This window comes from Pristis pectinata, chromosome 2 (genome assembly GCF_009764475.1).
Source record: "Pristis pectinata isolate sPriPec2 chromosome 2, sPriPec2.1.pri, whole genome shotgun sequence".
Lineage (NCBI taxonomy): Eukaryota > Metazoa > Chordata > Chondrichthyes > Rhinopristiformes > Pristidae > Pristis > Pristis pectinata.
The window spans coordinates 90,617,048-90,630,009 of NC_067406.1; the positions used below are offsets into that span (position 1 = coordinate 90,617,048).

General features: G+C 41.2%; 1 protein-coding gene across 5 annotated transcripts in view; it reads left to right on the forward strand.

Moving 5' to 3' along the window:
* The window catches only part of LOC127585396 (TNFAIP3-interacting protein 1-like), a 57,772-nt gene that overhangs the window by 12,981 nt on the left and 31,829 nt on the right, over nt 1–12,962 (forward strand). For 4 of the 5 annotated variants that reach the window (XM_052042828.1, XM_052042839.1, XM_052042846.1 and 1 more), the window contains one exon: nt 9,268–9,403. In XM_052042828.1, coding sequence (XP_051898788.1) covers nt 9,268–9,403 — 136 coding nt within the window. Of the gene's footprint in view, nt 1–9,267; nt 9,404–10,027; nt 10,092–12,962 lie in introns of those variants that run through there. The other variant, XM_052042861.1, reaches the window with a different exon arrangement.

A 12,962-nucleotide genomic window follows, 5' to 3' on the forward strand; every position in this document is an offset into this window, starting at 1 on the left:
AATTGCTACCACCTCCTAATCATTCTCTCTCACACCCACTAACTTCCTTCATTCTGCCAGAGCTTACTTAACGCCTGGTGCCAGAGAGACACAAGAGACCCATTGAGCTGTGTGGGAAGTCTGACAGAAACAGCATCCTTTCCTGAAATGAGATGGCATAAAGTAGCCCTTCTGGGCACTATACATTTTTTGGAACTTCACCCATTAGCTAGCAGCAAAAAATGATATTTTATTAATGTCATTCACATATAAATGAGGCCAGAGAGCAATATCAGCTGTGCTGTTCCAAAGCAGTAATCATTCCTTCAATCCTTTAAAAGTCCTTCAGTGCTGTTAAACATCAAGCTGGTTCCTCCTCACAGTGAGAAAAAGGTTTAGATGATTTAAACCTCCAGCTAAAACATAAAACATTGCTTGGTGTCAAAACCCTTTTGCCTTTTTGTTCATCTGAGACAAGAGTAGGAAGTGCGTGCCTTCATCCCCCAGCACCTAGATTCTTTCCCTGTCTTTCCTTTCCATTCAGTGACACCTCCCCAGTATTTGTCTCTTCACCAGAAATGCAACCGACTGCTCTCTCAATAGCAAACACCAACACTTTATAATTTCAGTCTTCGGCCTCCTCCACTGCCAGGAGCATTCCAATCGCAAACTGGAGGAACAGCACCTCATTTTCCATCTTGGAACCTTGCAGCCTAATGGCATGAACATTGAATTCTCTCACTTTAGGTAATACCCAACCACACTCCCTCCCACCAAACCATTCTCTTCTTCCTTTTCCTAGCCTATCTCTCTTTTTTCCACTTTTTTTTCTTTTTTTCCTTTCTCTCCTTACCTTTGACCCATCCCCCGGTGGATCTGCTCTCCCCTCCTCCCCCACACCTGCCTATCACTGTCTCTTACCTTGCATCTACCTATCACCACCTTGTGCCCACCCCTTTCTCCCCCCCTCTTTTGTCCACCTATCACTGCTCTATTTTCCCTCCAATATATTGGGCTTCCCCCTTTCCTATCTTCAGTCCTGAAGAAGGGTCCTGACCTGAAATATTGATCATCTGCTTTTGTCCACAGATGTTGCCTGGCCTGCTGAGTTCCTCCAGCATCATTGTGTTTTTCTTCTGGATTCCAGCATCTGCAGTCCTTTATTTCTCTAGCTTTGGTGGGGGGGCGGTTTTGAATGCCATGCACAATCATCCTGGGGGCCTTCCAGGTTCTAGGGGTGGAGGTGGGGAAACATTCGTGGGTGATTGTTGGTAAGATGTCAATGAGGTGTTTAAGATGACAAAAGGGCTCAGTTAACAAAGTGACCAGTGCCAATACAGATATACCCAATAAAGAGCTGATGCCATGTGACTTTCTCTATATCCTTGGTCCAGACTTCCAGATTATGAGTCCTGTAACATAACTACTCTGTTATAGTTTCTTATACAATTTCAAATGCCTTTTCCTTGCAATATATTCATCATTGTTTATCTCTGGATAATTATTGTAGAAACACAATTCACCAAAAGGGCCTGAAATAAGTTACCAATTTACAGAATGAGTGGAAAATTTAACACATCTGTTTGGAGAATATTTGAAGGAGTTCCAGTTTCAAGCCCAGTGATATGTAGGCATGTTGTAATGGCCATGTGTGAGGTTGAAAGCCTCTGTTTGTAAAAAAACACATTGTTTTCGATTTATGATATATGCCTTAGACTTTGCATATATTTACTACTTTGCTGTCTTTGGATAGTGCTTCAGCATTGGACAAATCATCCTAGAGAGGCTTGCAATATAGTTGCTACCGTTGCAATCATTACTCTTGAGTTCAAGTCTCAGGACAAAGTAATGACATAACTAATCATAATCAAATGTGTACACATAATATATTGTGTGAATGCCTTTAGGAACCAGGTGTACCATGTGATATGACTTTTGGTACATTGTTGTGTCAGCCACTGTTGTTCATTTCAATAAACTATCTTTAGTTAAAAGCCCTATACTTGTTGCTTGTTGAACACCAATGTAGTACAACCCATGGATGTTACCTTGGTGACAAATTTGGGGTGTTGCTGTTGAGGAATTAGCAAGGGGAGTTATTGACTGTGAGGGAAGAGGGCAGGAATAACTGCATAGAGCAATAGCAATGGCAGGCAATGAGCATGGCAAATATGTTGGTGAGCTGGAAAAGTATGAGAGGTAACACCCATCTGTTCAGTATGTGGAGATGTTCCTGAGGGCAAATGACATAACTGAGGTACCGAGGGAGGACACAGAAGAAAGCAATATGACCATGCATTAAAAAGTGCTAGGTCATTGGGTACAGGGCTAGAGACAAATGAAACCCTAGTGTGTTTAAGAGCACTGAAAACCAAGGATGAGGTCTCTTATGGGGATATTGTAAAAAAATTTTAAAGTGACATTTTAATCCAGTGTCCTCAGAGATTTTTGTGAGTTACAGATTCAGTGTTCAGCTGGAAGAGATGGTGAGTGAATATGCCATCAGTTTAAAGACCAAAAGGTGCAAATTTCTGACCTATTTCAATTGGGCACTGTGGTGTGTAGGTTGGGAAATGATTTGAGCACTCTAGACCTGATGTTCAAGGGAATGTTACAGCTATGGAAGAGGCATGAAAAAGCATGAAATAAATGGATATATATTTATGTAAATTTACGTTTTCCTCATGACATGACCCTTTATACAGGCAGGATGTAAGCCCACTGAGCTAGGAATGTCGGTATGGGCTTCTTCATGGCCAAATCACGTATCTGTTAAAGGCACGTTGCACAGGAAATCAGTAGGTCACAGGAGTGCCAGAGGCAACAAGACTATGAATCATGTGGGCCGAAAACCTTGCTGCATTGGTTAAAGAAGCCACCCAGCCTCAGAGTGCCCATTCAGGATGAACTGATGTTTTAATTGGCACTGAATAGGGTGTGTTGCACAGACGTGTGAGTGCTTTACTTTGATAGAATGTGGACATTGCATTTATTGTCCATCCCTAATTACCCCCGAACTGAGGAGGCGGTTGAGTCAATCACATTGGGTGGATCTGGAGCCACATAAAGGTAAGGCTGATATATCGCATAAAGATGGCTGATTTCCATTAATAAACCAGTGGGTTTTTACACCAATCCAATGGTTTCATGATACTGTTGTTAGTTTTTGCTTAGCATTCCTGATTTATTTAATTAATTAAATTGCAATTCCCCAGTTACCATAGTGGAATTCAAACTCATGGCTCTGAATCAATGGTCTAGAACTCTGGCTGTTGATCCAGTAACTTAACCACCACTTTACAGTGCCTGTGAAGAAGGCATCTACTACTGGTAACAACGTATACCATTGTTTGCCTTGGATGCCAAGAGACCAAAGATATAGTACAATCCCAATGGGATACCATTGATGCATTGGAATCAGAGAGGTGGAGGTTAAGTATGCTAAATGGAATTTACTGCACACCCATAGAGAGAGTTATTAACAATCGGTTGGTAACTTCCACATCAGTTGGCAACACCATGTACTGTATGTGTGCTGATCTAGGTACAAGCCAATCAGTTATTGATCAAGATACATAACAAAAGTACCACAAAAACGTTTAATTGAGTGGTTTAGTATTGGGCACCTATACAAATGGAATTCTCCAGTTTATGTGGGCAATAGACTGTTGGGTTGCCGGTGGAAATAGAGCCACTTAGCATCGTGATGGATCAGAGCTGTGTACTTATAAACATGGGCATCCATTGGATTGAGTCACTTGAGTTGAGGAACTTGAGTAGCTTCAGGCGCTTAATAAACCCCACGCTAAAATTTTGAAGAATTTCAGCTTGGGTTTATTAATCTCCTGAAGCTACTCAACCTGAGTTATGCCTCTCACACCCCAAAACAATTGGTGAGATGGGCTCAAGAGCTGCCAAGAAGTCTGGAACTCATAGACACAAACACATGAGGATCACTCGCAACAGCTCTAACAAAGTGATCAAGGGCATTTTGAAAATTAGTAGCCACATTTCTGCTATAGGTGAAGGAGTGAGGAGTCATAGAGTACTACAGCACAAAAACAGGCCTTTGAGACCACCTGGTCCATGCTGACCTGATCTTCTACCTAGTCCCATCTACCAGCACCCAGACCATATCCCTCCAAACCCCTCCCATCCACGTACCTATCCAAACCTCTCTTAAATGTTGCAATTGAACCCACATCTACCACTTCCACTGGCAGCTCGTTCCACACTCGCACCACCCGCTGAGTGAAGAAATTCCCCCTCAGATTCCCCTTAAATATTTCACCCTTCACTCTAAACCTATGTCCTCTAGTTCTAGTCTCACCCAACCTTGGGGGAAAAAAACCTGCATGCATTCACCCTATCTATACCCCTCATAATTTTGCATACAAGGAGGTATCCATTGAAAAGAAAACATAATGAAGGCAAGTGACTCTGTCAAGGAGAAAAAGTGTGATGATCGTAGTATTGGTAGAAATACCTTGGCACCATTTCAGGTGGTGTCAGGAAAGCCCATCTGAAGAGCAGCGTGTAGCTTGGGCCATTAGGTGAGGGAAACAAATATATGCAGGTTCCTCAACAGGAGGAAGTCTAGAAGTTGAAGTCAATGTAAAGGTTGTGTGCACAAGAGATTGTGTGCACAAGATCCATCAGTTTGGAGCCAAGTGATTGTACATAGAAAGATGATCAAGGTCAAAGTTGAGTTTATTGTCATATGCACAAGTACATGTGTGCACAGGTGCAATGAGGTACTTACTTGCAGCAGCATCACAGGCACATAGCATCATATAAGCAGCATTCACAAGAAAAACATAAACATAAATTAAACAATTTTTACAAGAAAGAACATAATCAGACAAAAAACAAAGTCCATTTTAGTGTAAAGTGGTCATAGTGTTGCTAAATGGTGGTGATTAGAGTTGTGCCGGTTGGTTCAAGAACCCAATGGTTGAAGGGAAGTTGCTGTTCTTGAACCTGGTGGCGTGGGACTTCAGGCTTTTGTACCTCCTGCCCATCGGTAGCTGCTAAAAGATGGCATGGTCCGGATGGTGGGGATCTTTGATGATAGATATTGCCTCCTTGAGGCTGCGCCTCCTGTAGGTACTGCTAATGGTAGAGAGGGGTGAGCCCATGATGTATTGGGCAGAGTCCACTACTGTCTGCAATTTCTTATGTTCCTACGCATTTGAATTGCTGGACCAGATCATGATGCAACTGGTCAGGATACTTTTAACAGTACATCAAGAGAAGTTTGTTAGAGTGCTCGGTGACAAGCCACACCTCCTTAACCTCCTAAGAAAGTAAAGACGTTGGTGCGCTTTCCTTATGATTGCATCTATGTGCTGGACCCAGGACAGGTCATCCGATATGTTAACGCCCAGGAGTTTAAAGCTGCTGACCCTCTCCACCGCTGATTCCCCAATGTGTGGTGAAGTTGGGATATACAGTATGGGACTGCATTCCTTGTAAACCATCTGTATCACAATTTTCTGTCACTCAAACCCTTGACAAAAATTGACAAAATGCATTATTTCTGTTTATTTGATTATTTTTTCTCACATAAATTCTGTAAGAGCTCATTTTTATTCCCTATCTCATTTTTTTGCTATTTATGAATTCTGTAAGGGTGAACTTCCGTTACCTGAACTGCTGTTGGGCGAGAGCACACCTTATCTTCCGGGGCGTTAAAAGAATTGTAAGAGTGTTTTTCAAAACACAGAGGTTTGCAGAGTTGACTGCATATCTGTCAGCAAGAGCTAAGCACATGTTTACTTGCTGCAGGACAGTAGGACCTGGGCAGTAGGTCCATGTGAAATTATCTGCAGGAGGCCACCATGAGGTAGAAAGAAAAAAATATACAGCTCAGCATCAAGGGAGGAAGAAATGTAGATAAAGACAAGATACCCTGGAGTGACAAGCAGTTTGTAATGAGCAATTTGAGTGTAGTATGCAGTGTAGACAGAGGTCGTCTTCTGAACTATGGGAGTCCTCAGTAGTGAGTGGTTCAGGAGGGGACTTTGCATTTTGTTTAGATGAAACATATCAGCCATCTCATCAGAGTACCAAGACAAAACTGTCTCCTTGCCTAATCTGCTGAAAAAATGGGAAGTGTTGAATGGTGCTGCTGTGATGGGAGAGATTCATAGGGCTGGGAAAAGGATGCAGTGTCCATAAGATATCTGCTGTTCACAGATCTGCTGAATAGCCTGAACCCAGCCCAGTTGGATCTGATTGCCTAGCAAGAGGATTGTGTTGCCATGTGGAGGCAATTGAAAGTGCCTGAGGATCCCATACTTGATGTTATCTCAAGCTTGGACTTACTGATGTTGGCTCAGAACATTATAGCCAAGTATTTTGGAGAAAAAAAAGTATGAATACAGTTGTAGTTGATGGGTATATTGTTCAATGTTAAGAGTGGGAGTTTAATATTGATATTTAGAAATACATGTGATGTACTGTTTTCATCATTATTGTTACACAGACACCTTTGTACGGGTCATGAAGCCTACTGGAGAAGTCTATTTATTGAGATACATAATGTAGAGTTGTTAAGTTAAGTGTATATTGAGGGGACAGGAAATAAATGGATTCATATTTATTGAAATTTATAGTTTCTAATCGCGTATATGTGTGTGTGTTATAAATGGCTACTTGTGTGAATATCTGCAAATAGTTAATTGATAGAATAAAATATACATAAGTGTTGTTGTTATGGGTTCCTTTTTTTAAAAAGGGAAAGCAGAATCGTATGTGAATGTGCATGTACCTTTAAGAACCATGCGTGCTAAGTGGTTTGATCTTTGATCATGGTTGGATCAGCCACTGCTGTTAGTTGACTGTTGCTTGCCTTCAATGTAGGATGTTTGGTTAGAAGTTATATCCCTGTTACTGACTTCACTGAATACCATAAAGAAGCTGGGAATGCTACAGTGGCAAAATGCTGCTTCTGACTAATTTCCGGAGGATGGTCCTTGTGCATGCATGTTGTCAGCTACTTGTATGGAATAATGGAAGCTGTGTTAATGGGGTTAACTTAAAAGGGACATAGTATTTTAATTAGTAGAAAAAAAAACTCAACATGGAGCTGTTAAATGGCATAATTCAGGACGGACAGAAATTTCACTGATATAGGAAATGCAAATAACAGCATACTTATCAAGCATCTGTGTGGGATGTGGAATCACTTTGGGGACAAAGGTTTACAAATTTGGGTGTGCCAGATGTGAATTTCGGATTAAAAGTGTCAGTCAAAAAACATAAAAGTATATCAATTATGAACCATACAAAATCTTTCAAATTAATTAACATGAATCATTATTAATGCAACAAAAAACAAGCTTCATAATGAGATAGGAATACAGTACTAGATTGGCTTGGGGAATACAGAAAGAAAGCTTCAACATTTGGGACAAAGGAGTGTGAAAATGCTAAAATCATTGTCTTCAGCTACTAATCGGAGTGATCCTACAATATAGGCTCAAATTTACTTGGGAATGAAATAAGTCTTTTGTTCTCCTAGTGATAGATTATTCATTATTCCAGGAGGTCTTGTGGAAAACATACTGGCATATAAACACTGCTTTCTGAAACACAATTATTAATAATGTACTTATCCTGCTGATTACTTAAAATGATAGCTACAAATGTATATCTGATATGCTTTAGCTGTAATTAGCTCTTTATATATAAATTCCAGGTTGATTTTTAAATTGTTTATGTTGAGTTTTAAATTAACAGATTTGTTTGCAAATGCTGATTAGCTTTTACGAGTTGGGCATGTAAATGTTAGATTTCATTATACTACCAATAGCTAAATCTAGACTTGATGGGGATTTAGAAAATACTTGTTACAGAAACAATAAGTTAGGTCTTTGTTTACAGTCTATAGATCCCACTGCACTTGAAGTGCTCTGAAGGAAATAATGGTGGTTGAGTGTCACAGCTCCATCAGAGAAAGCCTTTACTTAGTTTTCCAGTCTATTTAAAACACATTTGCAATGCAAAGTATTGCTTTCAAAAAGCCAGAAGCTGACAATTGAGGTGGTAGCAGGAAATGAGTCTGAACCAGAATAAGTCATACTTCTGAAAAACAACATCACCTTCAGATGAAAGTTGCAGATCCAAGAGAATATGTGGAGGAAGTCCCTAATCTTCATCTAAGATTATCATTGATAAAAATCAATTTCATTTCTCAAGTGCTGGTTGGCAGAGCTTATTAAAATAAAAGCTTTGAAATTTTCTAAAAGCCCATCATTAGATGTAAATCATGACAAACCTGACAGAAATGGTAAAGGTTTTCTCAAAATGAACCTTGGCACTGGACAACATTTGTATGGTGTATTTAGAATTGTCAATATAGCTCAAGAAACTATCCTCATAATCTGCATGCAAAGCATATTGTAATGAGGAGACTGTGCTGCTTCATGCATCAAATGTGGGTTGAAAAAAAATTGATTTTCCAAATAAACAAATACTATGACAATATGAAGTATTGCGTGGCCTCTCTATAAACTGCTTATTCTTTATTAAAGAAAATTAATAAAAGGATTGTGAATGAATGAGTAAAGAGAAGAGGAATGTGAAGCTGTCCAGGATTACATGGTGGAGAGTATGAGCTTGGGTGTAAGCTTAGAGGAATTTGCAGAAATAGGGTGGCATGAGATCAAGGAAAAATTTGTAAATGCTGACAAGGATTTTTCAATGACTATATTAGTGCAGGTCAATACAAAAGAAGTTCAAAGATCTTTGACAACACAGCCTGTCAATGGTGGAGTCTCAGGATCCACCTGACAGTGGTCACCACTGGTGGATGTTCTGCCTTGCAGGATAATTCTGGCAGCCAGCTCTTGAGGTCAATTTGGAATGTTGAGCCATGGGAAAAGCAGAGAGGGCAAGCAAGGGTGGCAGGCCAGACCGAGAGTTATCTAGCATATTGTTAGAGGGAATGAGCAAGTAGATGAGGAAAAAATAAAGACCAAAGATGAAGCCTCCTGACATTTCAATAGGTGTTTGGGAGGAAGCCATTGCTAACGTAGATGGAAATGGAGGTGCTAGAATGTCATGGAGTGGCTCAGAGTGGAAGAGAATGGATCTGCCAGTTTTTGTAAATGCCACAGAGATATCACACCACAGATAAAGCTACCTTTGTGAGCTTCACCACCGCACTCTTCCTGTTGTTGGTGGAATAGGCATGGTGCAAAGTCAGAGTTGTAGGAGAGGTGGGTCTGAGTAAAAACGGCAGCAACAGGACTCCATAGTTATTCTCATATCTTTGTTATGCAGATGTACAACTGTAGATGTAAGTACTGAGGCACAAAGTTGGACAGAGAAGGCGATCAAAAGTATGGAAGACCAATATGAAATTGCCTCTACATACCAGAGGACTAACATAGATGAAGAGAGTCATTCAACCCAGCAGGTGAGTGTCTCACTATCTCTCTCTTAGGTGCTGGTATATTGTTGCTAATCCAAACTAACAAGGGCACTGCATTGAATAAAAACCCTTACGGTGGCAGGCATCATTTCTTACTGTGCATTTTTCCACACTAAAACTTGGTTACAGCACAGAGAGAACAGTTTGTCACATAACACAATCCTTAAAGTCCAAAGCTTTATGTTGCCTGTATCACATGCATAACAAAAACAGAAAATGCTGGAAATATTCAGCAGGTCAGACAGCATCTGTGGGATGAAAAACAGAGTTAACGGTTCAGGTCAGATACCCTTTGTCAGAACACATCTGTTTCCTGCCTGTTTCTCTTCCCACAGATGTGGTCTGACCTGCTGAGTATTTCCAGCATTTCCCATTTTGTTTTAGATTTCCAGTATCTGCATTTTTTTGATATTGTATGTATATATTACAATGAGTAAGTGATCATTTAATAGCACCGCCAGGAAAGAGCAAGGGGGAACACCCCTGGAAATGAGTGAATTAAAAGGCCAGCCTGAACTTCTTCATTTTAAGAAATCTTGGAATGCACGTTGAGTGTGCATTTCCCATTGTAGTGCGGCCACCGTTGTACAGGAAATAGATGATATTAAACTGCCAGTGTCATTTGTTCTGTGGAATCAAGTGAAGGACAGCGTTTGAAAATATTGGTGCCTTGGTATGTAAAGACAGAAACTTCTCTATTAGTATCCAGGACTGGATTATTTTTTTCTCTCTTCTGTTTAGCAGAGTCAGTTGCCTGATATGGTTCTGAGCTTGTTGATAATTTCTTTGTTAATTCTGTCATGGAAGGTGAATGCCATTGGCAAGGTCAGTGAATAGTGGCCATCCCCAGTTGTTCTTGAGAAGATGGTGGGGAGGTACCTCTTTGTAATGTTGTGGTCCTTGTGGTGAAGGTACTCGCAGAGCACTGGAGAGTTTTCCTCCAGTAATAACAAGTGAATAACAATATAATTAGGAGCCAGATGGTGGGTGATAAAGGTGGATGTGTTCCTGGGCTCCTCCAGCCCTCGTGCTTCTAGCTGGTAAAGTTGAACTGCTTAGAGGCTGCTGTGAAGTAAGGATTTGTCACAGTGCATCTTGTAAATGCTACAGACATCCATTCAGGCTGCTTTGGAATATATAAACAGAAGGCGCTTGAAATACCAGCATCTGCAATTGTTATTTTTCATTCAGGCTGCTTTGTTTCTTGGGTGTTGTTGGAGCTGCAGTTATCCATTATGCCTTGTAGATGATGGAGAGGCTTTGGAGAGTCAGGAGTTGATGGGGGGGGGGGGCGGGGAGGGGTGGGTAGGGAGACACTAATAACAAAGACACCCAACCTGCAATCTTTGATTCAGGGACAAGTATTGTAGGAGCAGTGGTCTGCCCATTGGATTGTGCCAACAAGGTGCCCAAGGCCTCATTAGGATAGCACCATGGTCTTGCTGCAATTCACTGGTTCTGGGCCAGGTGAGAGTTTGGTCAGCTCCTGTGCTAACTGGCTGGCATGTTAGCCTGAGGTGAAGAATTAAGAAAACAAACCCAAGTGAGAACTTGAATGATAGAGCAGCAGCACAGACCATTTTAGGGATCCAAGGAACAACACAAATAAGAAGCAAATGCTCCTTGGTCTTTTTTATTGAGTGATTCCAGTAAACCCTTCAAGGACCATTGGTTAGGCCATTGAATCTTTAATATGAATGGACAGAGCTTGCACAGCTTATGTCCTGCTGACTTGTACCTGAAAACTTCAGTCAAAGTAGTGTATGTACTTAGGATGCTGATTTACATATTTAAAAATCTGATGCCTGCTTCAGGCATGGAGGATGCTTTGCCAATACAGCCCTTCCCCTTCAGAAAATTGCATCAGGGAGAAAGGAAACAGAATGGTGGGAAAACTTCGCGGGTTAGGCATCACCTGTGGAGGTTAAAAGAACGTCGATGTTTTGGACTGCCTCTGGACCAAGAGTGTAGTGCAAAGATTGCCAGTATAGAGCAGTATGAGGGGGTAGGGTTGGGCTAGTGGCTGGTAGGTGATTGGTGGAACCAGATGGAGAGGGGATGTTGGGCAGATGGAACCAGGTGAGGGGCGGTGGGGTGGTGGGAAAGGTGAACAATGGTAGAAGAGAACTACATGGATCGGTGAGTGTATGTGGGAGGAGAACAGCGGGGGTGTGGGTTAACTGAAACTGGAAAATTCAGTGTTCGTACCATCGGGTTTTAAGCCACCCACATAGAATATGAGATGGTGTTCTTCCAATTTGTGTTTAACCTCTCCGTAGCAATGGAGAAGGCCGAGGACAAACAGGTCAGTGTGAGGGTGGGAAGATTAAAATGAATGACATGCAACTGGATACTTGAGATGGCCGTTGCAGACAGAGTGCAAGTGCTCCACAAAATGGTCGCCTCGTCCACACATCAGGAAGATCAATGTGACCCTCTATATATTTAGTTGTTGGCTGCCCATTTTTCAGATCAGCAGTGGACAGCTGGTAGTTGAAAAAGACCCTTTAGTCCCTTCCCTGTTAATGGCTTTCACCATGGTATTGTTAATTTATTTGCATTTCTGCTGTGGCATAGGGTAATGGAATAGCAATGCACTTGTCATCTGTTAGGACATTGTAGTGGTACTCAGCTCCACTTAAGCCACTATTATTAACTGTGAAGTGGGAAGCAATGACTGTAAAGAGCAGTAACATGTAAAGGACCCAAACTCCCTCACTGTAAAATGGATATGTTGTAGCATACCATAACAAAATTGGCCTCAATCTGTTACTACGTGCACCAGTTAATTTCTGAGCTGATCACATGTTTTATTGGGACACACCTCCTACCTCCAACACAGGGAAGATTATAACAACTGTAAAACAATGCACCATATTTTTTGGAGGTGTATTTATCTTCAGTTTGTCTTCATTTCTTCAGGGAACCAAATGTATATAGGCACTTTGTGGATTTTTATTTCTCTGTATGATATATACTTTTCTCGACAGGAGAGGAAGATTCCTGAACATATAAGATCAATTGCAAAGAATAAAGGGCTAGAGTGTGCTAACCAATGGCTAGCGGTTCTGTTCCGTTCACAGTTCAGAGACAAACTAGGGGTCAGATCTGAGGGTGCTCCTTGCCACTGGACTCACCATTGAGCCCAGCAGCAGTTCAGTGACTTGCTGGAGAGAAGGTCCTGAAGCACCTCACAACCGGACCCTCCGCTTTACGCCAGGGGCACTGGTGTATGAATGACAACCCCTTTTTATTTGAATGGGGTCACCAACCCAGTGGAAAAAGTGTAGATGAGTGTTTGACTTAATTTATCATCCTTAATTATTAGTTCTTTAATGTATCTTTAATTACTTTTTTAAATAATTTTTAATGTTTGTATTATCTAAATGTACTTGAAGAGATTTTCAATGTCTTTGCATATCAGAGACATTTTAAAATGTTTGAAAAAACCTTTGACTGCAGTGAGCTGTCAAAGACCAGCAGGGTGTTCAGAGTGCGGGGCCTTGGGATCTGTCACCTGAGGCCTAGTTGTCACTCAGATGCT